General features: G+C 35.3%; 1 protein-coding gene and 2 long non-coding RNA genes across 4 annotated transcripts; all 3 read right to left on the bottom strand.

The window, feature by feature from the left end:
* Window positions 1–5758: 5758 nt before the first annotated feature.
* LOC126266502 (uncharacterized) lies at window positions 5759–6462 on the bottom strand. Of its 2 annotated transcripts, none has more exons than XR_007548841.1 (3): window positions 6257–6462; window positions 5948–6200; window positions 5759–5885 (listed from the first exon to the last, which is right to left on the bottom strand). It is a non-coding gene; the product is annotated as an uncharacterized LOC126266502 (long non-coding RNA). The 2 variants fall into 2 exon arrangements; XR_007548842.1 differs by having other exon boundaries at window positions 5948–6197.
* Window positions 6463–7990: 1528 nt separating this feature from the next.
* Window positions 7991–8609, bottom strand: LOC126266501 (uncharacterized). The gene is made up of 3 exons (XR_007548840.1): window positions 8409–8609; window positions 8230–8352; window positions 7991–8176 (listed from the first exon to the last, which is right to left on the bottom strand). It is a non-coding gene; the product is annotated as an uncharacterized LOC126266501 (long non-coding RNA).
* Window positions 8610–8708: 99 nt separating this feature from the next.
* LOC126266582 (uncharacterized) lies at window positions 8709–10291 on the bottom strand. Its single transcript, XM_049970886.1, has 4 exons — window positions 10228–10291; window positions 9281–9672; window positions 8902–9211; window positions 8709–8743 (listed from the first exon to the last, which is right to left on the bottom strand). The coding sequence occupies exons 1-4, from the start codon at window positions 10289–10291 to the stop codon at window positions 8709–8711; spliced, it is 801 nt and encodes a 266-aa protein (XP_049826843.1).
* Window positions 10292–27631: the final 17340 nt, after the last annotated feature.

The following is a 27631-nucleotide window of genomic DNA, read 5'->3' as shown; positions in this document are numbered from 1 at the left end:
AGCGCTTGACCTCGACCGTCACATTCTGTTACAGTCTATTATTTCGGTCCGCGTAAAAATTAAAAACTGAATCTGAATAAGTTTTGACATGGTAAAAGGGGTATCGATTTTACAAAACAACATGCTACACTATAAACAGGGTTGTAAGGATTGGATCACGGCAAATTATGAACTAATTTTGTAAACATTAGTTATTCAGAAAATATTTGTTGTGTTTTGTTGAAATTGTAATGATAACTACAATATTTTAAACGATTATTTAAATAACAAATATTAAATTAATCTTAATTAATATTATTTTGATTTTTTACTAAATAAATATTTTTAAAAATGATTTAAAATAGTATTTGAGCTAATGTGATATATTTTAAAAATATTTAAAAGATTACATACAAGAAATAAAAATTAACTATTTTCATAACAAAACCAAGTATTTACGATATATAAAATAGTGCATATTAAAACATTTCAAATGTTATGAAATAATACACACAGTTATTTTTTAAAAACTTTATTTTATGGACAATTTTGTTCTTAATTTTTTTATGTAGATTAAAATTAAAAGAATAAAATAACAATAGTTATTAATAATATAACATACATTAACAGAATTTGGATACATGAATTCAAAAATGACACTTTGGTTTGTTCAAAAAGATCCTCACTCTTGTTTTTCGTTTATTTGAACATTATTTGTTATTGTATCTTATCCATGATCCATGATTTGTAATCTGTTTCTATAAATGGTATTCTTTAAATGTCCAAACAAAATGTAGTCCAAAGGAGTTGAGGGGATCTCGGTGGCCAAATTTATCTACCAGTGGCTCATCAGAGTGTTCTTCAAGAAAACGTTTATTTAAATTGTTTGAGATTCTGTACGTAATATTATACAAATATATAGATATTTGAAAAAAAAAAAAATAAATAAATGGAATTACTAAATTATATACTACTTAATTTTTATTATAATTATAATATTTATGTGTATATGTGCATTTTGTATTCGGAACGTTACTGCTGTATATATTAGACGCGAAGTAAACAAGTGTTTCTTCTTGTCTTTTTTATATCGCATTATTAAAATTGAATATGAGAAACTAACTACGAATCTACAACATTGTTGTTGATACATAATTTGAAATTAATATATGATATATAATTCACAAAATTCATGTCGCGTTTCGATTCGAAAACCAATACGTAGTTAAACTAAAACGAGCACTCGTTCCTAAATCTAAACTATCTCAGACCCCAGAAAGTCGGTTTGCAGAACGGCCATAATGTTTCCCAGTTCACAATTCATTTTATAATCACAAAATTGTATTTATTTTATTGTATGGAACATTCATTTGCAATATAAATTTTTAAAATTAAAATACTTGATAACAAATGTTATATTATAATGAAAAACCTAAAACATTAAATTATATATAGAGATTCTCTTCCTTCGCTACATATAAAATTCACTAAACTCGAGATCTTTTTAAAAATATCATGCAGTTTATCCCTGAACTATATGTAGAGGCTCTCTTCCTCCGCTACATATACAGTTCCTTAAAAAATAAATAATAAAAATAAAATTGTTGTACCAAACCGAAAAACAAAAAAAAAACGCACCCAAACTTTCAACAAAGATATACAACACTGGGGACATAAACATATTCTCCCAATTTTAGTTCTTACCGAAATATTTAGCTCTCTAGCTATTTCAGAAATATTCTTTCCTTGTTGATTTAAAAAGACGATTTTAAGGCGTTTTTCCTCGTTTAAATTCATGTTCGCTGTACAAAGGTTCGCATTCAATTGACAACACATTTAGGAATCGCATCTTACGATGTGGTGGGGAGTCGGCACTGCCGAGACGGTAGTGCACGGTAATACAGAATGTGACCGTTTACGGCCTGACGTCAGGAAAGTGGCAGACCACTTATGAACGCGATAGTACGTCAAACCTGGTGCTGTGTACGATTCCAAACCGTATGTTTTTAAACAGACAGCGCGAAAATTCTCGACTACATCGGCCAACAACAACACGTCTGTCCTAAAATACAATTCCATATATTCACGTATTCGTTATCGTTATTGTCCGTGTTAAACGTTAACAAATTAATTGTTGTTAAAAATTCAAATTTACTTAAACAAACTGGTACAACTTCCTTTTTCTCACATGTAAAAAACATTAACCGAAATGTTGTTTAATTGTTCAAATTTTGATATATACTTTTAATTTGATTGGAAAATCTATATGGTCGTAGTTTAGTACTTCACTGAAATGTGGATATGAGGAAGTTCTGTTTGGATTTTTTCGATTGTCACAAGGGTTTAGTGCTGCTACAATTGACCAAAGGAAACAATATTCATCATTATTTTCGATATTTAAAACCCCTTTTTTATTTTGAATAAATTTCGGTAGTGGAACATAGATTGAGACACCAACATTTATAGGATTATATTGATTAAAATTTATATTTAATTGTAAAATTTCATATAATGCCCAACCAGAATCCATCTCTCGAAAATCTTCCAATTTTGTTAAGATGTTATTTTTAATAAAATCATTGTAAAATTGTTTTAAATCAGTATTATGATCAATCACACGGTTTTTGGTAGAGAAATGTTTTATATCTGTTTCACTTGTTTGTGGTTTTATAAAATTACTTAGAAATGTCACATTAACTTTTAATAAACATTTTGAAAGTTCCTTTTTTATTTTACAAACAAACGATTTAAAAGCTTTATTGAAAAAAATGATTGGATCTTTAATACTCAAATTAACAATTGCACCTGTTCTCACGCGATTATTAAAACACGATTCCAAATCAACTCAACGTAAATAACGTCTTTTGTTACGCTCACGATGATTTTTTTTCATACGATATTTAAATTGTTTCCGAAAATGTTGTAACAACCCCAAATTTGTTTCTAATTTTGAAACATTGTTACGTTTATGAACACAATTGCTTTTTTTATATTTCCTTAACAATACAATATTTTTATTTAAAAATTTATTCCACTTAATACATTCACTTTTTCTTTTAATTAACTTACCAATTTCCGATATTTTTTTCACCATTTGATCACTCAAATTGTTAATGTTGGAACACGTGGACATTTTAATTTTATTTCGAAGTATAAATACTACAAAAATTCTTAATTAAATGAATCAACTATGATAACCTGTGTCGTTTAACGTTGAATTCGCACTAAAATAACAATCAAACCGCTCACTTTGTCGTGTTTTCCGTTAATTCAGCAAAATTTTCTGTTAATTTACTTACTAGCAACGATAACAACAACGCCTCCCACAAGAGGACGCATTAACCTTCATTAAATTCAATCATTTGAGAAAGAAAAAAAAAATTAAGCGTATCAGCACTGTATATTTGAATTTTTTTTGTTTCATTTCATTTCATATATCGATAGGAATAAAGGGAATCAATATTTTCATTATAATTTGATAAATCAGAGCAGAGAAAAGAAACAAACATTTTTCGCTAAATAAATTTTATTTTTACATATATTTTGTCTACCACTTAAACAAACTTAAACAAACTTACAAATATTGTTCTAGATCATGTGCCAAGGCTAAAGATCATTTTTTCCAGTAACAATATAAAGAGTGCAATAAGAGACTTTCTTATTACACTCTTTATATTGTTACTGGAAAAAATGATCTTGAGCCTTGGCACATGATGCACAACAATATTTGTAAGTTTGTTTAAGTTTATTCATTGACAGACACAATTTTCACTAGATTTGTTTCGTATCCGTTCTGCGAAACTTTGCACCTCATAAACACAAGAGCACTTTGTCCAGGGATAAAACGATGTAAATTGGTGCTGATATTATCGGTCATTCTTTTCGGCAGGAACACTTTCCCCCTCTCCAGTTCTATCAACGGTACCCTAGTGTGGTACCGCGTTGAAACAATTTGAATGTTCAGGATCGGGAATTTCACACCAATAGGTAATGTGTTGATCTTCTAGTTGTATCCCGAGAAATTAAGCATTTCATAATTCATTCTGATTGTGTGTGAAAAAAAAAATTAGTAAAACAACAAAAACAAAACCAATAAAAAAAAAGAAACACAAAAATATAAATAAATAGAAAATCACTTACTTTACTTTTTGTTGGTGGTATTCACAATAAGTAACGGACAGTGACTATTAAAAAATTTAATCGTATTACCTATTTATATATCATGTGCAGCAGCACCGTCATGAGTTCGATGTCGTCTTGGTTTTTCCCTTTACTATTTCATATATAATTATTACCGTTGATTCAACATTTTATTTTTTTTTCGTCGCGACAATCGTGGCACATTATCTAAGAGAAAAAGTATTTAAGGGTATCGACACTGTTTTTATGTATTGAACAGACTCATTAGTTTTTATATGAATGAATAATGAAACAAACGGTTTTGCTGAAAAGACGCTAATATAAATAAAACACCATTTGTCTTTTTTTATTTATTTATTTATTTAATCAAATATTTTTGCAAGTCTATTACAATTTTATCAGGAACATAAGACAAGCATTCGCTCATGCAATATCCCCTTAGATCGTTCGTTGTACTACAAAACACACGAATCAGATCTAAAAGCGGTAAATGCGATTCTAAAGTTTTACAATAATATTGGAAAAAATCAAAGTCACGCAAAAAATTTAATTTTTTCGTAACTAACAAAACATCGATATAGAGAAGATCCATCAAATCGGTTTTGGTCAAAGTAAAACTAACAGTTTGTTGTCGACGTTGTCGACGACGACGACGACGACGTTGCTGCTGTAGCAGAATTGTTTCAAAAGCTTTTGTAACTTGGTTCGCATTCTTGGTCTTCAGCGGTTGAACCCAAACGAACTTTGAAAAACAATCGATTATGACTAGAAAAAATTTAAAATCCTTATTGTTTGTAGAATACTGATTCAATTGACACAAATCGGCTTGGCACAAGTCGTCGAGTCCCTTAATTATTGTGCGACGTCGCTTAAAATTTTTTCGAATCGGTTTGTGTAATTCATTGATCAAACGTATTTTTTCCTTTGAATATCTCGGGGTCGTGTGGGTTCTTTCATTCATGAAAGTTTATCAGATAGTATTATTTAAATTTATCAGCCTACTGTTTTAAGTGCATTTGTGTTTAATTTAGTCTAATATTCTAATTCTTTAATATTTTCCACATTTGCGGTTGACATATTTTTAATAGCATCGGTATCGTTTACGAGTGGATCGATTACTTCGTTTAAAGCTGTTGTTGTTGTTGCAGTTTGTTTAATTTTATCTTCTAATTCTTTAATATTTTTCACATTCGTGTTAATTTGTGTGTGATGTTGTTTTAAAAATTTCAATATTGTATTGTAAAGTGAATCTATGCCGGCATTAAAATATTTTAAAGTATTACCATCCGAATCGAGTAGTATAACTAACGTGGTTCTGTGACAGTGGATGACACATACCATCCGCAGTGACCACGAGTGACGTAACAGACCGCAAAGAAGCGTGTTCTTCGGCGAAGAAGCTGAAGAGTCAACAATGACCAGAAGGTCCAGAGCAAGACAAAGAGAAAGAAGGACTAAGATGTCCTTGAGTCCTTGCGTATCCGTCTTAAGTAAATTAGTGCCCTTTTGGCAACTCCTTCATATAGTGCCCTTTTGGCAGAGCCGTTAGTACTCTTCCCCCGAACCCCTAAATAGCGCCTTTTTGGCAACCCTGCATATAGTGCCCCTTTGGCAGAGCCGTTTGTACTCAAAACAAAGTTTTTTTTTGTTTTTACTTTTTATTTATTATATCGATAATTTTATGTAATGCAATAGATGACTCACAGAAACAAAATATTTTTTCACATTCATAACATTGGATTGATCCTTTGAGAAATTCGGGGAAACTGTAACATAAAGTGATATTTAATGTTTTTATTGAACAAAGAAACAATATTAGAAAACTAACTTTTTAGAAATGTAATTTGTCGGATTTCTTGGTGGGGTGTAGCTATTCGTAATATTTTCCCAGCGCACTTTTTCGCTTAATTCGCTAACATTAGAATTGTGTATTTCCTCTTCCTCCATTAAAATAGGATTGAAAATTCTCTCGCAAATCAACTGTGCAATTCGTTCACCTGATTTAATATGAAAATCCTCATTTGCATGGTTAATTAACACCACTTGTACTTTCCATTGATAATCTGCATCAATAACTCCTGCTATAAAAAAAAAAATTAGTAATTTTAATTTAAAAATTATTTAATCAATTTATTACCTCCAACATCAATACAGTGATTTATTGTCGATCCGGATCTGGATACAATTCTCCCACAACATCCGTCGGGCAGTCGAAATTTCAAACCGGTGGATATTTTTACTCGTGATTTTCTAGGTACTAAACAGTCGTTTAAATTTCTTAAATCAAATCCCGCCGCTTTCGTGCTACCCTTGATTGGAGAGTGTGCGTGTGGGTGAATTTTAATAAATTTTAAAATAGATTTGTCTCCATTCGCTTGGAAAGAAATAAGCTAATTAAAAGACGAATGAAACATTTTAAGTGGAAACTTAATTTCTAAAACCCCAAGGCAATGTGTCCGTGAATAAGTGATTTACCATTCTTTTATCATCGAACGGAGTCAAAGCAACTTTTCTTTGAGTTATCGTATACACTTGATGATTTTTATTTCTAAACAAACATTCATGAGTGTCAAATTTAGAATTATTAAATAAACAATCAAAATAATTATCAAAAGTTATTGTTTTCAATGAAACCTCTGTTATTCCCTTGGCTTTCTTTCTACTTTCAGTTGCATAATTTGAATTTTGAATTTTGAAAGCATACATTTTCGACTTTAATCCTACAAATTCTGTCATGATTTTCCCATTGTTTTCATCTTTCATTAAACCCAATACTTTTTTATTAGCTAAAGGAATATTATAAATATTTTCAGGATCATAATCGGATGTATCAAATTTTTCTATATCTTCTCTGATATATTGATAAATATCTTCAACATTGAATTGATAAATTAAAGAATCCGTATCTGTATACAGAAGCTTAACGTTTTCATTGAACTTTGGTTTGATGTAATTATAATGAAAATCATACGAAATGGTTTTTGATATATCCAAAATTGAAAATCCAACGTAAATAGGTTTGTTGAACTTGATGTTTAACTTTTTCATTTCAACAATAACCATATCAATATCGAAAATTGTTAAACTGTGAAAGTTCGATTTGGAAATGCAAGCTTTTAAACCGTATCTACCAGACCATTGTGTAACAAGTTTAACTTCTTTATATTTCCGAACGTTCTCCATAGTTTTACCGAAAACCGCGTTATTCATCAATTTAAAAAAAATTTTTTCAAATTCATTTTTACTACCTTTTCGTAAATTGGTATTTAAATCTATATAGGTTTTCATCCAGGGGGATTGGTTAAATTTCAGAATGCGATGAACTTTTATCAGTTGGATACCTAAACATAGTGCCTGTTTTAAATTTCTATAATGAATGACATATTGTTTCTTATCGTATAAAGTTGTTAATAATTTAGGATTTTTCGAAGGTGCTGTGGGTGGTATCAAATGTTCTGGACATAGAGGCAAGTCTTTGTGTAAATGGTGAAGTTTTTCTGGATACACTAAATCCACTTCTAATATGTAACCAACATCTGAATCGTCTGGGGTGTTAATAATATTTTCAGAATAATAGTCATGGACATCAATCCATTGAAAATTTGATGTTGGCAACGATTGACTCATTGCTGTACCATATAAATTATTCACATCAAAATACATTAAATAAGAAGACGGAGTATTACAATTGTACTCATCACCCATATATTTATTATTCGCTTTACCATATCGATTACTGCATTGTGAAATTCCACCTCTATTTCCACTTTCAATCATCATCACCTGATCAATGTCTGTAATTAATTCTAAAGTGACATTGGATATTAAAAGACATGCATTGTACGCCAAACCCGGTGCTGTATACGATTTTAGACATTCCAAACCGTATGTTTTTAAACAGACAGCTCGAAAATTCTCGAATACATCGGCCAACAACAACACGTCAGTCCTCAAATACAATTCCATATATTCACGCAAATTTTTTATTTGAAATGTATTCCACACACGTAAAGCATGTTCGTATTCCGTTTCGTTAATACTACACTTTTTAAGTTCACTATAAAAATCGGTTCTTTCAGGTAATTTCAACATAATCATATGGAAATATACCTTTTCGTGATAGTAAATTGAATTGTTCATCAGTAGTACAAAAACTTTTTGTAATATTTTTCTCCTCAGTGCTCAAATATGAACTTAATTTATCCAAACTGCTAGGCATAAATCTGAAAGAATCTAAAAATCTAAAATGAATATCGGAATTATTAATGTGTTTTGTAAATGAAATATACTTTTCTTTGTTGACCGGAAGTAGATTTATCCTCCCTGAAATTTCTGTAGCTAGTGATCTAATAAAAAAGTGACTATCATAACCAGAGAGGTTGTGAAATATGACGGGAATCATTGCATCGTCTTTATAATTTAAATTACATAATTTATGTGCACTTCCCCTATATTTTCCCGTAAAATGACAATGATCTCTTACTTTTACATCTGATAAACTGTCAAATGGTTTTCGACAAATGTGACATACGGTTGATGTGTTAAATGAATAAATTTCGTCCTCTGTCATAGGTGTCATTGGAACTGCGTTAGTAAATGTCGGACCCAGCTCGAATGCAAGCGACTGCAATTGTTTACAAAACCAGCTGACACAGTCTTGACCTGTATAAAAATTAAATCTCGATAAATTGCTATGATAAGTGGATATTAAGTAATATGCCACACTGCACGGTATATGTTTCTGAAATTTTTTTGTTGTTGTTGTTGATGGAGAATCGTTACATTTTTCTAATATACTTTCAATATCTGCATAAATTACAAACGGTACTTTTTCCTTATGTTTATAATTTAAAAATTTAATGAATTTATCACAATCATTTTGTGGAAGTGAAATTTTTGTTTTATTCATTTTTCTACAAGTAAAAATGTGGTTGTTCAAATTTTGTTGCGAGTAAGAATGATTTAAACATCTGTCACAATAAAATTTTGAATGTGCTAAATCAGACGTCTGCTGACCACACAAAAGACGTGACATGTTTTTAATTAATGCGAAATGATAAATTGCATTATAGTTACGAATGCGTTCGGTAAAGTCAAGATATTCAACATCTTCATTTTCACAATTATCGTTATCGTTATCGTTATTGTCCGTGTTAAACATTAACAAATTAATTGTTGTTAAAAATTCAAATTTACTTAAACAAACTGGTACAACTTCCTTTTTCTCACATGTAAAAACATTAACCGAAATGTTGTTTAACTGTTCAAATTTTGGTATATCTTTTAATTTGATTGGAAAATCTATATCGTCATAGTTTAGTACTTCGCTGAAATGTGGATATGAGGAAGTTCTGTTTGGATTTTTTCGATTATTACAAGGGTTTAGTGCTGCAACAATTGACCAAAGGAAACAATATTCATCATTATTTTCGATATTTAAAACCCCTTTTTTATTTTGAATAAATTTCGGTAGTGGAACATAGGTTGAGACACCGACATTTATAGGATTATATTGATTAAAATTTATTTTTAATTGTAAAATTTCATATAATGCTCAACCAGAGTCCCTCTCTTGAAAATCTTCCAATTTTGTTAAGATGTTATTTTTAATAAAATCATTGTAAAATTGTTTTAAATCAGTATTATGATCAATCATACGGTTTTTGGTAGAGAAATGTTTTATATCTGTTTCACCTGTTTGTGGTTTTATAAAATTACTTAGAAATGTCACATTAACTTTTAATAAACATTTTGAAAGGTCCTTTTTTACTTTACAAACAAACGATTTAAAGGCTTTATTGAAAAAAATAATTGGATCTTTAATACTCAAATTAACAATTGCACCTGTTCTCACGTGATTATTAAAACACGATTCCAAATCAACCCAACGTAAATAACGACTTTTGTTACGTTCACGATGATTTTTTTTCATACGATATTTAAATTGTTCCCGAAAATTTTGTAACAACCCCAAATTTGTTTCCAATTTTGAAACATTGTTTTGTTTATGAACACAATTGCTTTTTATGTATTTTCTTAACAATAAAATATTTTTATTTAAAAATTTATTCCACTTAATATATTCACTTTTTCTTTTAATTAACTTACCAATTTCCGATATTTTTTTCACCATTTGATCACTCAAATTGCTAATGTTGGAACACGTGGTCATTTTAATTTAATTCTTTTAATCAACTATGATAACCGTTGTCGTTTAACGTTGAATTCACACTAAAATAATAATCAAACCGCTCACTTTGTCTTGTTTTCCGTTAATTCAGCAAATTTTTTTCTGTTAATTTACTTACTAGCAACGATAACAACAACGTCACCCACAAGAGGATGCATTAACCTTCATTAATTTCAATCATTTCAAGATCAGAAGGGAAGGGAATCAATATTTTAATTATAATTTGATAAATCAGAGCAGAAAAAGAAACATTTTTCGATAAATAAATTTTATTTTTCGATTTTTCGTCTACAACTAAAACAAACTTAAACAAACTTTATTCATTAACAGTCACAATTTTCACCAGGTTAGTTTCGTGTTCGTTCTGTGATACTTTGCAGCCCATAAACACTAAAGCACTCTGTCCAGGAACAAAATTATGCAAATTGTTGCTCACATTATCAGTCATTCTTTTTGGTAGGAACACTTTTCCCCTCTCCAATTCTACCAACGGTACCTTAGTGTGGTACCGCGTTGAAACAATTTGAATGTTGAGGATCGGGAATTTCACGCCAATAGGTAATGTGTTGAGTTTAATCACAACCTTCTCGTTTGTATCCCCCGTGAAATTAAGCATTTCATAATTCATTCTGATTGTGTGTGAAAAAAAAAAATTAGTAAAACAACAAAACAAAAAACACAAAAATATAAATAAATTGAAAAGCACTTACTTTACTTTTTGTTGGTGGTATTCACAATAAGTATTGGACTGTAACTATTACAAAATTTAATCATATCACTTATTTATATATCAAGTGCAACAGCAGCAGCAGCAGCAGCACCGTCATGAGTTCGATATCGTCTTGGTTTTTCCCCTTTACTATTTCATATATAATTATTACCGTTGATTCAACATCTTTTTGAATAATGAAACAAACGGTTTTGCTGAAAGGACACCAATAATAAGGTTATAAATAAAACACCATTTGTCTTTCTTTTTTTATTTATTTATTTAATCAAATATTTTTGCAAGTCTATTACAATTTTATCTGGAACATAAGACAAATATTCGCTCATGCAATATCCCCTTAGATCGTTCGTTGTACTACAAAATACACGAATCAGATCTAAAAGCGATAAATGTGAATGGTAAGTATAATAAGCACTTTCTAAAGATTCTAAAGTTTTACAATAATATTGGAAAAAATCAAAGTCACGCAAAAAATTTAATTTTTTCGTAACTAACAAAACATCGATATAGAGAAGATCCATCAAATCGGTTTTGGTCAAAGTAAAACTAACACCAACACCTCCACCACCAACACCACCTCCGCCCCCTTTGCATAATGTTACGAGAAAATCATCAGCATCAGCGTGATCAGTATTGTCATCTGATGGTCTATCGACCTGTGTTGAGACGGTGATGTTTTCCCACAATTTTATTACCTGCTGAGGTGTTCATAATTCATCATCAGCATCGGCTTCCGAATTAATAATTTCATTAAAAGTCTGCATAATTTCGATCCATTCGTTTGTTGTAAAAGTTGCTTCTTGGACTTCTGGTGTGGTAATAATACTGCGTAATTTAACGACGGGTACGAAATCTCTTGCAGGACTCATGCCGCATTCCAGCGACAAATAACTTGCGCGATACGTTGAGGAAAATATTAAATTTTTTTCTTCGTTAGCAGCATCTTCATACTTTTTCCACAGAGCTTCCAATTCTCGATCGTGTTAAAAATATTCTTCTTCTTCTTCTTCTTCTTCTTGATGCTGCTGCTGCTGCTGCTGCTGTTGACTTGACATGGTGATAGTGTATTGAATACTAATTTTTACCGTTTACAGTACGTTCGATTTATGTATCCAACTATTGTGCGTGCTGTCGAAACCAAGCCATTTTACATAAACATTATTTTGACGTTTTCGCAACACTTTCCACTAGATAAACGTCTAGTATACTTGTTTTTTGCAGTTCCTCTTCATAGAAAGCACCTTGAATTGGTCGACCGTGAAGATCTTCTAAACGATACGGATACGGAAGTACACGGATTTGCAATTTTTACTTTTATAACTTTAAACAATTCGGTTGTCCAGTTGGGAGTGTATCCCTTATCGAAAATGTGCTTGACCTTCGATATTCTAACAATGTCACCGAGGGAAAATTTATGCGGACTAGTTGCCAGTTTGATAATATTGTCACACCCGTGACTTATTGGGGGTTGGGGAGTAGCTCAGATAAACACCAGTACAGAATAAATACAATTTTATTCATAGTTTATATATAAAAAAACACATTACGAATTATCTAACTTACAGTAATAAGTAAGGAACCATCTTCAGGGCTGCTCTTGGGGTTCACTGGTATCCACCGGGCGACTCGTGACCTCTGTTCTAGTTCACACACTTCTGTCCCCTGTCATCTTTGACGCGCTTTTATTTATAGTCTGTTATTACAAAACATTACAATAGTTTATTGACACTAGTAAAGCGTGACCCAGATATACCGCTGAGTCTTGGCAAGTCAGCGGAATGTGTTGGTGCTGACAATGCCAATCAAGACATTATGCGAAAGCAATAATCGCACTAGGGGCAATGTTCGTATGTTGATGATTGAGGATTATTTATGTGTCCTATCGTCCCTATGTGACATGTCCCCCCGGCATCCTAAAGTTGGCCCCCAACTTTAAATTTCTATTCTACGTTCACAAGGTCCATATCACGTGATCACAAGATTATAAGTCCTTCCACACTAATTCTTCTTGTGGGTTACCACCTGGCTTCCCGGATTGCGCGGGCAAACAATTGTTCTTCTACACTTTCACACCAAGTCACTCTATCCTGGCCTGTCTCGGTCTGTCCACCTTGATTTGTCCTTTCGACTGGCTGTGGTACTGTGGTGAGTGTATTAGATTAGCTTGGTTCCGCTTCCGTGTTGTAGCCATACGATGGTGAACCCTAGGATTAGTGTGGATTGCTAACTAGAACAAAATATTTTTCACGCAGTATGTTGTTTATGATTGACTTTACATTGCTGTTTATTATACACTATTATTAAAACAAAACCTATTTAATTAATTATACTAATACTCTTTACGATCTTTACATTACTTTATATTTATCTGACACGTTCTTTGGTATTAGAACGTACAGAGTATTTAACTCGCGATATTCCATTATTGTTTTCTACTTACTCTTTTTCGTTGTCCTCTTCCATATCTGTTGGTTTGAGTGTTTCTACTGTAATGTGGCATAAGTCCCTCCTGCTCCCTATGGTTACCACATGGTGTTGGAGGTTGTTTACTGACTGAGGGGAATCGTTTCCTTGATGCGAGGCCTGTTTCCTCTTTTTATTTGTTATTATTATTACTGCTATTTTGTATATGAATAATAACAGCAGTGTTCCGAAGGTGGCTGCAATAGCCGTTATTAGTATGACGTGCTCAGTTCTTGTATTTCCTTCTGCGTTTGTTGGAGTTGCCATTGTTGATAGAAGAGCGAAGTTTGATCCTCTCCTACCCAATAAGAAGAGTAGCCCTACCGATAAACATATATTCCACAACAAGAATAATGTGTCCCCATGATGTCCATACGTTTCTGCGTACGACATTGGGATCGATTCTAAGCTGTGCAATATATCCTGTAGGGCGTCCCTGGTCGATGTTAAGTTCATATGCGGTATATTCAGTGTCCAATTCTTATCCAGACATTCCGACAAATTCAAAAAACTTGGTAACGCATGATTCCCATTCGGTTTTAATTCAAATGTTCTCAGGGTTGACCAAGCCGCCGGAATTATGTGTGTGACGAGTGATTCAGGTGGTAGTTGATTGTTGCAGGGGAACCTCTTCGGAATAATGATCTCCTCCTGGGTTATCAGTTCACAGTGGCAGGGTAAGGAGATTCTTACAGCTCCGATTTTTCCCGTAGCTGTTATGTTATGCTTATTGTCTAAACACTTTACCTGCATGTCCTGACTTGGGTGTGTGATCACAAATACCTCATCTTCGATTTCCGAAATTAATGTTCTTGTTGCTTTGTGGCAACTCATGGGACAGTTATGGGAGATTTCTTCTACCGTTGCTCCTCTGTAGAGTGCTTTCGCACACGCTGGGCCCTGGAAGGAGTCTGATGAAAACCTGGGTAGGTAGCATAGCCTGTTTTTGAAGGGTTCGCAATTTTTTAGTCCGGAACCAGAAATTTGTCTTGTTTCCTGGTTGCTTCTTCTTCCCGTTACGGCTAAAAAAAAAGTGTTTCGTGTTTTATTGCACATGTATGGTTTTCCCAAGCAAATGGGACCGTGATGAGTTCAAATAGTTCCCATCTTTGCCCCTTCTTTACTATGGGTACTCTTATGTTAATTATGAGTGACTGTGCCATGAAGGTACAGTCACTAATAGGCAATTGGTAGTATTTAGCCGTTTGTGATACGTCTATTGCTAATGTGTACCCTTCCGAGTTCAGCTCCTTGTCTAGTTTCCTCAGGTCCTCCCTCAGAATTTCCGGGTCGATAATTGAGGTCGGGAGCTGATGTTGCCTGCAGGACATGCTTACCCCCTGATTTTTTATTATCCTTGCCATTTTTATCATCAATTTGATGTCCTCGAACTGTTGTCTGAGACTCGCCACCTGTATGCTCTCATCACCCTCGACGTTGTCTCTCAGATTGTTTGTTATTTGTCTGGTATATGATTCCAGCTTTTTTATTCTCTCCTGTGTGTTGTTTAGAGTTGATCCTACCGAATCCTGGAAATTTAAGAATTTGTCGGAGTCTGTTGTTATATCTCGAATTGTTTTCGAAAGTCCTCTCGTAAGTGTGTTTAATGTTTGTTTCACTGCTCTCTCGTCTGATGACACCTCATCTAGTTTGCTTTGGGTTGCCACTCCACAGCACCATGATAATCCTTCTCCTAAGAAGTCTAATGCCCTACGCCTTCTGGTTTCTTCGGTATGTTCCTGTGTCCTCATGTAGTTTGGACTCCACCCCTTCGTGAGTATCTCAATTTCTTTATTAAATGCGTCTACTAGTCGGTCCAATCCTTCGAGTAGTACGCATCTCGAGTCTTTTCTACTCAGGTTCCCACATGAAAACTCACCCCCAGTCCTACTTAAACTTTCCTCTTTCCATTCGCTTTTGTATATTAGCGGGATTGTCGCCTCGTATGTTACCGTAGACGGTAAGATTTTCCAAAACGCTCCCGCGGTTACCTCCACTCTTTCGATTGCCAGTACTCCTCCTATAATCCTATAAAAAAATTACTTCTGCGTTACTTATTTTGTCATTTTTTTTTTTTTCTCTTCTGTCTATTCTTCCTTTTGCTTCTCTTCCCCTTCTTTCGGTTTTGGCGTCCATGGGTCGTGGTAGCTTAAAATCCTACTTACATGTATCACCTCTTTTTTGGCATTACTAGCCTCACCTTTCCTAACCTCGTAATCCACTTCTGACACTTTCTTAGTAATATAATAAGGTCCAAACCATCTCAGCAGTAGTTTTTCACTTCGACCGACTTTTCTAACCGGTGTGAAAACTTTAACTTTATCTCCTATTGAGAACTCCACATGTCGGTGGTCCTTGTCGTACCTCCCTTTGTCAAAGTTCTGTCTCTTCCTAATATTTTCCACCGTTTCACTCCTCACCGCAAGAGCCTTTTCCCTAATTTGTTCCGCATCAGTTGAGTTGCAGGGTTCCATCAGGTTCGCTTCGGTCGGTAGGATTGCTTCTCTGCCATAAACTAACATAAATGGTGAATACCTTGTTGTATCCTGTATCGCTGTGTTATACGCAAATGTCACGTGGGGTAAGTATTCGTCCCAGTCTGTTTGCTGTGTGTTTGTATACATCGACAACATATTCGCTAGGGTTTTATTCAATCTTTCCGTCAGTCCATTACAGTTTGGGTGGTAAGCAGTCGTGTACTGATTGTACGTTCCTAATCTGCTGACTACCTCCCTCACCAGCTCTGACCTAAAATTGGTCCCTCTGTCGCTTAAAAGATATCTTGGCGCTCCGTGTCTGGTTATAATTTTTTCCATTATAAATTTGGCTACGTTCCTTGCTTTACCATCCGGTAGTGCCTGTGTCTCCGCCCATCTTGTGGCGTAATCCGTTGCTACGATTATTACGGTGTTTCCTTTTTTGCTCTTTCGAAATGGTCCCAATATGTCGATTCCTACTCTTACGAATGGTGTTTCCACAGGTATGGGCTGTAATAGTCCTGCGGGTTTCTTTCCTTCTAGGCCCTTCCTCGCTTGACAGTCTGGACATCCCTTGACGAACTTTTCTACATCTTTGCTTAGGGTTTCCCAGTAGTATCTACTTCTTATTTTATGTAGCGTTTTTGCTACTCCTAGATGTCCTGACAGTGGTTCCGAATGGTGGGAATGCAATATTTCTCCCACTAGGTGTTCCGGGATAACCAGCACATTTTCCTGGCCTGTTGACATGGGGTTGATTTTGTATAGTACGTTATCCACTAACCGAAAGTTTTTTGCTCTTTTTGCTGTTCCTATAGGGCTGTTTGACGGGTCCTCTATTGCTGATATAATCTCTTTCAGTCCAACATCCTTCTGTTGTTCTTGTGCCAGGTCCGTAGGCATTAGTAAAAACGTTGGGATGTCGTCGATGTTTTCCTCCGCTTCTTCTGGTGTTAGGACCGGGTTTCTAGATAGGCAATCCGCATCTTGATGTTTAGCGCCACTTTTGTGTACGATGGTGTAATCGAACTCGGAAAGTTTTAGTGACCATCTCGCTAATCTTCCTGTGGGATCCTTCAATGACCTTATCCAACATAGCGCGTGGTGATCACTAACTATCTTTACTGGTCTTCCGTATATCAGATGTCGCAGGTATCCTAGTGCCCATATCGCTGCTAGCCCTTCCAGTTCCGTGATTGTGTAATTCTTTTCCGCCTTGGACAAACTTCTGCTGATGTATGCTATTGGATGTTGGTTCTGATCTTCTCCTTTTTGTAGTAGAACAGCACCTATTCCTAGCTTGCTAGCATCCACATGTAGTTCCGTACCTACGTTTGGGTTGAAATGTTGTAGGACTGGTGCAGACAAGAGTTTCTTTTTTAAGGTTTGAAAAGCGTCCTCATGCTCCTCCAACCAGTTGAATTTGCCATCCTTTTTCGTTAACTCGTGCAGCGGTCTTGCGGTCGTGGCGAAGTTATGGATGAATTTTCGATAAAAGTTGCAAAGTCCAAGGAAGCTCTGGATCCTCTTGACATTATTCGGCCTAGGGAACTCTCGTATTGCTTGCAGCTTTGCGGGGTCTGGCAGTATTCCTTCTCTGCTCACTATGTATCCTAATAGTTCCACCTCTTCTTTAGCATAAGAACATTTACTGGGCTTAAGGGTGAGTCCTGCTTTTCTTAGACGCTGAAAAACTTTTTCCAATTTCTGTAGGTGTTCCTCCAATGTTCTACTAAACACTACGATGTCGTCCAGGTATATTAATACGTCCTTCCACTTCATGCCCTCGAATACTTTGTCGGCTAGTTGTTGGAATGTTGCCGGTGCGTTGCACAGTCCAAAGCTTAGGACATTGAACTCGTACGAACCATGTCCTTGCGCTACGAATGCTGTATACTGCTTTGACTCTTCTTCCAGCTTCACCTGCCAGTAACCACTAAACATGTCCAAGGTAGTAAAATACTGCGCGTCTCCGAGGTATGTGAGTATATCATCGATGACTGGGATTGGGTATGATGATTTTTTGGTGACGTTGTTCAATTTCCTGTAATCCACGCAAAATCTTGTAGAACCGTCTTTCTTCTTTACTAATACTACTGGGCTGGCCCACGGCGAATGGCACGGACGGATTATATTGTGATCCAACATCTCCTTGATTTGTTCGTCTATGATCTGTCTCTCCTTTGGGAATACTCTATATGGGCGACTTTTTATGGGCTCCGAGTTTTCTACTTCTATTCGATGCTTCGTTAAATTTGTCATTCCCATGTGTTTTGTGGCTTTAGAAAACACATCATTGTATGCAGCCAGTAAGTCCTCCAATTTATGTTTGAATTCTTCTTCCTGCAAATGATCCAAGTTGTGATCTTCTGACGTCACCCTGTCGTCCGTGTCCCTGCTGAGCAGTACTATGTCATCCTCGGGTTCTACTTTTCCTCTTGTATGTAAAAAGCCCACTGTCATTCCTTTCAGGATTTTTTCTCGCTGATGTCCTATGCACTCCACGCGCATCCAGTAGTCGCCTCGACGGTGGTGGATCTTATATTTTCTTCGAAGTCGTCTCTTTGTGAAGAATTTATCATTCTCCTGGAAGTTGTACTTTTTCATATTTACCCTTCTTCTGCCCTCCAGGTTTAGTTTAATGCGTTTCGTCTTGCCAGCCTCCAAGTACATATCCTCCTTAACCGTTACTCTAATACTATAACGGTCTGTATATTGTTTACTTGATTCTTCCTTTGTTTTTGTATCCAGTTTTTCCTTTCTCGTAATATCTTCTTCGACGGTCTCTTTTTTCTGTGTTCCTATACTCATAGTTAAGCCTAGTGTTCCTATGTTTATAGTACCTTGCTTCAGATTAATGGCGACATTGTTTTCAACCAGGAACTCCATTCCTAAAAGAAGCGGGTATGGCAGCTGTTTAATTACGTTGGCTACACAGGTCATATCTCTTCCTCCAATTTGTATCTTGATTTCTGCTTTTCCTAAAACTGGGATTCTCTTACCGCCTGCTACCAACAATGCTCCTTTTCCGCTGCTGTCGAAACTTTTGACTACCTCTGCCGATACCACGTTCCTTTCTGCTCCTGTATCCACGATTGCTGATATTTTTTCATTGTTTATTATGCAAGGTATTGTTAAGATGTTGTATTGTTTTCTGTCGCCACACCCTCTATTTGCGAGGACGACGGAGGGTTCTAGTTTTGTCGTCCGCTTCCATTTGGGTGTTGATTTCTTTGGTGCGTGTTATAGTTTTCTGGGCACGAGACGGCATAGTGCCCTATCCTGTTGCATCTGAAACAGCGTGGTCTTCCATCGATGTTCCGTGTTCTTGGCGTTGGTACATAGTGTCTGTCTTGTAGTCTTGTCTGTTCTTGATTATAACTTCTGCTTGCGTGGTACCCTTGCCGCGGTGGTCCATATGAGCCCCTTTGGTTATAACGAGGTGGTGCGTAATGTGGTTCACTGTGATGTTGGCAATGGTTACATCCAAACTGTTGCGGTTCAGTGTTTCCAGTCGGACGGGCTTCTCTTGTTGGTTCACGTTGTACCACATCGTCTAACTTGTTGACTATTACTTTAAGTCTTTCCCAACTCATATCGTCATCCATGATCAGCCTATAACTGTTGTAGAATTCCCTGGCCATTCCTGTTTCAAAGAATTTCCTGAATTCTTCTACTCTGAATTGTTGGTCGTATTCGGCGAATAGTTCTTGTAGTTCAAAGTAGTAGGATTTAATAGACTGAGTTGGTCCCTGTTTTTTCTCATATAGTTGTCTTTCCTGGGAACGTTTCGACTCGTGGTTGCCATATTCTTCCAAGAAGTCCATCTTTACATCTTCCCATGTTTTATTCTGGTTGTCCTCGTCTATCTTGTACCGTTGGTACCAGTGGTCAGCCGCTCCTTCCAGAAATGTTCCAAATTAAGTCATTTTTAGACTGTTCGTCCACCCATTTGCCGTTGCCGTTCTTTCATAGCTTATTATGTATACTGTTGCGTTCCCTGTACATGGGTTAAATGTTGGTGGGCAGAGGAATTTTGGTAGCGCCGGGATTTTGTCCGCTTTCAGGTTTTCGGCGATTGTTTCGTCCATATTGCTTCTTCTATTTTCTTCTCCTGCTTTTGATAACTCCTTCTGGACTACTTCCTCCGCTGATTCGTCACAAGTTTCGAGAATTCGCTCCCGCGTTGTTGGAGTATTTACGGTTTCCCTACTAGGTGATCGGGACAGCCTTGAACTTCTTTCAAAGGGGTTTTGGGGTACGCCAATTTCCGTGCTGCGATATTTCGGTGAGAACTCTTCTTTGTCTGTTTCCGTTTGCACTGTTATTTTCAAAGCTGCTGAGGTGGCTCGGGTTACTACTTTATTTGCCATAAAAAAAAATGTTAAGTACAGACCAGGAAAGGGAGGTTAGATTGTGCGAGTTGGCATTGTTTGTGAAGCGCTGCTGCTCCTGTTGGAACCTAAATTACTATTTTCCCTGTAAGAAAAACAACACAACCACAATTTTCCTACGAGTGTGCCGGCCGGGAACTAATTATGAGGAATTAGCCCTAACCGAAACCTTAGGCGCCTCCACCACATGTCACACCCGTGACTTATTGGGGGTTGGGGAGTAGCTCAGATAAACACCAGTACAGAATAAATACAATTTTATTCATAGTTTATATATAAAAAAACACATTACGAATTATCTAACTTACAGTAATAAGTAAGGAACCATCTTCAGGGCTGCTCTTGGGGTTCACTGGTATCCACCGGGCGACTCGTGACCTCTGTTCTAGTTCACACACTTCTGTCCCCTGTCATCTTTGACGCGCTTTTATTTATAGTCTGTTATTACAAAACATTACAATAGTTTATTGACACTAGTAAAGCGTGACCCAGATATACCGCTGAGTCTTGGCAAGTCAGCGGAATGTGTTGGTGCTGACAATGCCAATCAAGACATTATGCGAAAGCAATAATCGCACTAGGGGCAATGTTCGTATGTTGATGATTGAGGATTATTTATGTGTCCTATCGTCCCTATGTGACAATATTATATGCATTTTGTAATACCACCGATTTGTTGCGTTTATTAACTTCGGATGGTTTCATATTTATTTTAGAATGCTTTGTGTGGTTATAATTGTAGACAATTTTATCCAAAATATCAATCCATTTATAAGATCCTCTTAAACTAAACTGTTTAAACAGTTTTTCCTTTAACGTTCTGATTACACGTTCAACGATGGCCGCTTTTTTACAACTGTACGTGTGATAATGATTGATATTATACTTTTTCATTAGTTCTTTAAAATGTGAATTAAAGAATTCTTTACTCTGATCAGTTTGCAAGTTTCGTGGTCGACGACGATGTTGCTGCTGTAGCAGAATTGTTTCAAAAGCATTTGTAACTTGGTTGGCATTCTTGGTTTTCAGCGGTTGAACCCAAACAAACTTTGAAAAACAATCGATTATGACTAGAAAAAATTTAAAACCCTTATTATTTGTAGAATACTGATTCAATTGACACAAATCAGCCACAAGTCGTCGAGTCCCTTAATTATTGTGCGACGTCGCTTAAAATTTTTTCGAATCGGTTTGTGTAATTCATTGATCAAACGTATTTTTTCGTTTGAATATGTCGGGGTCGTATGGGTTCTTTCATTCATACAGTTTATCAGATAGTATTATTTAAATTTATCAGCCCACTGTTTTAAGTGCATTTGTGTTTAATTTAGTCTAATATTCTAATTCTTTAATATTTTCCATATTTACGGCTGACATATTTTTAATATCATCGGTATCGTTTACGAGTGGATTGATTACTTTGTTTAAATCTGTTGTTGCTGTTGTTGTTGCATTTTGTTTAATTTTATTTTCTAATTCTTTAATATTTTTCACATTCGTGTTAATTTGTGTTTGATGTTGTTTTAAAGATTTCAATATTAAGTATATATTAGTCATTAAAATATATTAGTATTAGAATCCGAATCGTTTAAAGATTTTAATATTCCATTGTAAAGTGATTCGATGCCGGTATTAAAATATTTTAAGTTAACAGCATCCGAATCGTTTTTGGGTTCACTGTGCTTGAGGCCGTCATTTATTTTTTGAAGGATCATATGAAACGCATATGTTTGTTGCATTGTTGCTGCTTTTGAAGATGATGATGATGATGATGACGAATGATGCGAAGACTGTCCAAACTTGTTTAAAGACATGCTGTTAAACGTGAACTGACCACGTGTGTGCCGTGCAATTTATCGAATGTATAATTTTTGCTTCCCGCAATTCGTTCACGATGCTGATAATTTCGCTATCGTTGGACGTGTTACCGGCAGCCTTAGATGCGATAAGAAGTTTTAGTCGTTCAACCAGTTCGTTTGCATCATCCCAATAGACATATTTAATTGGATTTGTATTAAATTTTAGTAACGAATTGCTAACGGTTGTTAGCGACGATGGCTGCGGCGGCGGCGGCAGTGGTGGCAGACCGGTACCACTATGTGATTGAACTTTTTTGCTGCTGCTGCTGCTGTCGCTGCCAAACATTAACGGTTTAATTATGTATGTATATTTGTAGGCCTTCGATCCGCGCAAACGACCGTTTTTGCATAATTTAATCTATGAACATTAGATAAATCTAATATGTCACGATATTTTTTCATATCATGTGCATTATAATTTTTGGGTTTGTTTTTAAATAATAGTTCATAGAGACCGAGGGTACCTCGAAAACGTTTATTTTCAATTAACAAATCATTGGTTTTCCGATCAAAGTCGATATAGGAATTTCCAAGTTTCCATTGCTCTGTGGTCGGCTGATATGTTACACCGTAAGTTGTATCAAATGCACCATCACTGTTGTCACTTTTTACATAACTCTTGATATAATTGCGAACCAACGGTGGATACTGTTTTAACCATTCCCTGTAAACTTGATCATCTAATTTTGATACGTCTGTAACAGCCACCTGCTCCACCCGTTCATCTTCACGATCATCATTATCATCATCATCATCATCATCATCAACAGTATAAAAATCTGTTGTTCTTGTATCCTATTCTCGCACAGGTTCAAGTTTAAGCTCCTTCACTTGCGGAGTTGATACAAATTGTTGCTGTTTGACGGTTGGCAACAATGATGATGATGATGGAGTCTGTTTTTTCCTAAACTTTTTTTCATTTATTTTGATTTCACCATTTTCAACAAGTCGTTTTCGATTCTGTTCAACAAGTTCGTTTAGAGGATCACTGACTGGTTTAAACAGTTTATTCAACGTTTTGTCCTGTTCAGATTTACCCAATTTCAATGCAAGATATTTTTTTCTAATATTTTTTGACAGTTTGTTAATTTGGCGTGTAACGTGATCATCATCATGATGATGATGATCATGTTTCGACAACATTGCGATTAACAGTGTTGTAATCAGATTGCGGTCTTCATAGTTATATAATTATCAAAACCTTTGCGGTAACGTCCGTTGTCTAAAGGGAAATCTTTAACGATAATCACGCAACCGTACTGTTCGTTCCAACATTTCGAGGAAATTTCTTTGAATTCATCATAAGTCATATCGGGCGATACGTGTTCCTCAAATACGTGCTTAAGATTCACATCGTCTTGACGAAACAGACGTAGGACATTGCAATTATCACGTATCAGTTGTTTTGGAATTTTCGAATACGTTTGACATAAATAGGCGGCGTCGATATTCTTATGTCTACCCATAGAATAATACTCACGAATTTTGTCTTGCTTATATGAAGCAACGTCATCAAATATAAATATTGAATTAATTCGCGCTTCGCAATGGTCAATTATATCCTCACTATTTTTGAACGAAAAATATCCGATACATTTGACTTTATTTAAAACCTTTTGAAGCAACTGATACTTTGGCTGGTAAAGTGATTTTGAATACATATAAATGTTTTCAAATCTCGCTCCATTAGGATCAAATATCAAACTAAGTACGGCGTTAGTTTTCCAACATCCGCTGGGCCCACAAAATATTGCCCTAAATGTATTTGGTAGTAAATTCCCATGTCTACCATTACTACTACTACTACCACTACTACAATTGGTAGAATTGGTAAAAAAATCTAAATTAAGGATCGGTAGCGTTTCTTGTTGTTGTTGTACGCCCCACATTTTACGTTACATACACATACACACATTCACACAAATTAAATGACACGTTATTAATTTGTACAACTTTTAATCGAAAAACACGATTGACTTTTTAAAAACACTTTATTTAACAATGGCAAGACATAGAGTGAATTTACAACGGAAAAAATGTTATTATATAAACTTTATTCTGCTGATCAAGCGGTCTCGGGTTTCCTTTGGAGTCATCGTATTGTGCGATGTAATTTACAATTTATTTATTTATTTTATATATGAACAAGTTTAGTTACATTTTTTTTTATTTATTTAGTCAGCAGATTCTGTAATTCCTTGGCTCTCTTTACATATATGTCTGCATAGAAACAGTCACAAGTACCGGGTCCGCAAGTCGTCTCCGCACAAGACCAGGGACAAGTCTTGTAATGCCACCCGTATTTGTTTAATACCTTTTCAATATTTTGATACTGAATTATCATAGACCTCATACTGACACATTTGGAAATGGCATCCTGTACGACGATCGAAGCAGCGGCAGGCGGTGACGATGTATAAAGTAAAATGTATATTTCACTAAAATTTTTAAATATTGATATGCACTCGTCCAATTGTTGAACAGCCTGTGTAATGGTTTCACTAGTAGTAGTAGTAGTAAGAACCATGATGTCTTCTTCTTCGTTACACCACTCGCCAACTACTAAATAATTTATAATATTTTTGTTATTGCTGCTGCTGTGGTTGGTGGTGGTGGTCAGAGGGCGGTCAAGCGAATAGGGACGGAGGGGCAACAGCCGATGATAGACGTTCGGAATCGCCGAAAAGGTGCTGCTTTTCCTCGAGTGACATCGTATTAAATGTTTTAAACATGTTCATTTTGTTTTCGTAGCACATTATGATGATTTTTGTTTGCTTTAAATTGTCCAAATGTTTATTGATTAATTTTGCCATGTCGGATGTGGGGTAGGTGTTCCACGATCCACGCGTACAATTTTGCACAATTTGTTGTGGTACACAAACACTTTCCTCGCGAGTCTTCAAAAACCTCATGATCCATACAGCTCGGCTTCGCTTCTTCGAATGATGGCATGTCCCAGCAAACGGTGTCATATTTTTCAACATCAATTATAGATGTATCGTCCAGTTCATCTTCCAATACCGTTTCCAAATATTCCTTCTGCGATTTTCCTCTCACGTAAATCGTATTGTATGATTTCAATAGGTTGCACAAAATGTTGTCAATTTCTTTATATTCAATATGTCCCTTGGAATAAATTAAACCCAGTCTCTTTTCCTGAGGTTTAATCCTTTTCTTATTCTTTGTTGACAACAAGTTGTAAGCCACCGGCGGTTTTATCAAATAATGATTCATTTGATTACCGTTACTTACTGTTACTTCTTTCGGATAAAAGTACATACCCCACGATCACTCAACAAATTGAAACCGTGGAGATCAACTACGACAAACCGCATTTTGTATTTCTACTGAAAACAAACCGAGTTGTTTTCAAAATTTATGTCGAACCGTCTCTCTCTCTCTCTCTGGCATGTGCTCAACAATACAATTATAAATGATGATGCAGTATGCTTTCGTAGAATTTGGAAAATCCGAATTGACTTCGATGTCTATTTTCACGTCTACGGTGCTCGACTCTAAACGTTCATTTTGTCGCGAACAATCTATTACGAATAGCATGATTTTTGAACGATACATAATCCAACAGGGGATTTGAGGATTCTGTTTGAAAACCTAAGCGTACTGCCTATACTACCTTCAGGCGTAAAATCAATCATTTCGAATTTTTCACTGTACACTTCACACTTAATCGTGTTATAGTTCAGTTTCAGCGAAAGATACTTGCTATAGTCTTCTAGTTTTGCACTTTTAGGAATAATTTGCTCTCTCAGATACGATTCGAGATCCGTCAGCTCATACGAACCGGTCGGAATTGTTGTTCACCCTCTTTATAGTGTAACTAATTTTCACCAACAACAACATTTGAAATACTATTGTATGAATTCAATCACAGACAAAATATGATTGGATAATACAACGACATTATTGCTTTCCAAACGACGATTACGAAATAAAACTAACTATTTTTTACCACATCTATTTATTGCTATATAAGAACTTCAAACACAATTGACCGCAATTCGATTGATTGTACGTTTGAAAAGCATCTTTGTTGTACAATATTTTTCCTGTTTTTTGGACCCCAAGTACTCTACAAATTCCTTTGGTGGTTTCAGGGCGCCAAACGAATCAAAGTATTTTACTTCGTTATTTTTTTTACATAAGCTACCCAGTGAGTGCCCGAATTTTGCGAACAATCCAAATTGATTATGGCACTTTCTCTCTTTTCAACGAGTCGTGGTGATGGTAAAGTATTGCGCATAAAAACACCTTTAAAATTTATAATTTATGTGCATACTTGATCAACTCATCGTCGAACAATGCCCGGCTGGGTAGCTTTATGGGTAGTTTTTTTGCTTTTTTAAATACAGTCCAAATCCACCTTTGGCGTTTTTCCTCAAGTACAGACCGGAACCTGCTTTTCACAACTCTTCCATGGCCTTGTTATGCCGTTTCTGTTCCTCCATTGCATTTTTCGCATTCTTCGTATCCATTATTGTTTTGACAACTGCACTAGCACCGCCCGCCAGCGTTCCCAATCCATTTAGTGCAGCGATTATTATTATTATTAAGAGCCACAATTGCATTCTCCCCTATCGAACTCTTGTCAGACAGATTTATCAAACTTTTCGATATTTTATCAATGACACCACGTTTCAGTGACACTTTTTTTTTTGTTTTTTATGTCGCTATACTACTATTTACAATTCGATCCTTAACAAAAAAATATACCGATAATCAAAATTTACGTTACCCAATTTTGAAACATTTTGACATACATTCTCCAATAAACTTTCGTGTAATTGATTGGCACACAGAGTACGATGGCACTTCTTTGGATTCACGATTTCGACAATTCAAAAGGAACTTAATCTATCAGACAAACAAACTGACAACCTCAATCAAATTTAAATACTTTAGTCCCAAAAAAATAAAAATTCCTGTATTTATTCCCGAAGGTAATATTTTACTAGCAGCAATTATCAACAATAATCGTGAAATTGTCATTCCCCAATCCATTCATACCGCATCAAATGGCTATGTATCAGTCCTTTATATCAACATGAACTTCCAAAGCGTCATTCCTGTATAACCCCTACAAAACTATGATATCGGCGACATTCCCTACGATAAAATTTTATTAAATTTGAACAATTTGAGACTTGACCACTTAAACCCAGAAGAAAGAGAAAAAATTACCAAATTATGTAAAGATTTTTCAGAAATTTTTTATGACGAAAATCAGTTACTTTCAGCCACCTCAACAATGTGCAATCAAATTTTCGTACGTATAAGATTGATAGAATGTCATTCAATCAGCAACAGATTTAGTAAAAACATTCACTTAATTACTCTTATTTCAAAGAATATAGAATCCAACTTTTCAAAAATATTAAAAA

Source organism: Aethina tumida, chromosome 1 (assembly GCF_024364675.1).
Source record: "Aethina tumida isolate Nest 87 chromosome 1, icAetTumi1.1, whole genome shotgun sequence".
NCBI lineage: Eukaryota > Metazoa > Arthropoda > Insecta > Coleoptera > Nitidulidae > Aethina > Aethina tumida.
The sequence above is the reverse complement of the archived record's forward strand: the minus strand, read 5'-3'. Positions and strand labels throughout refer to the sequence as shown.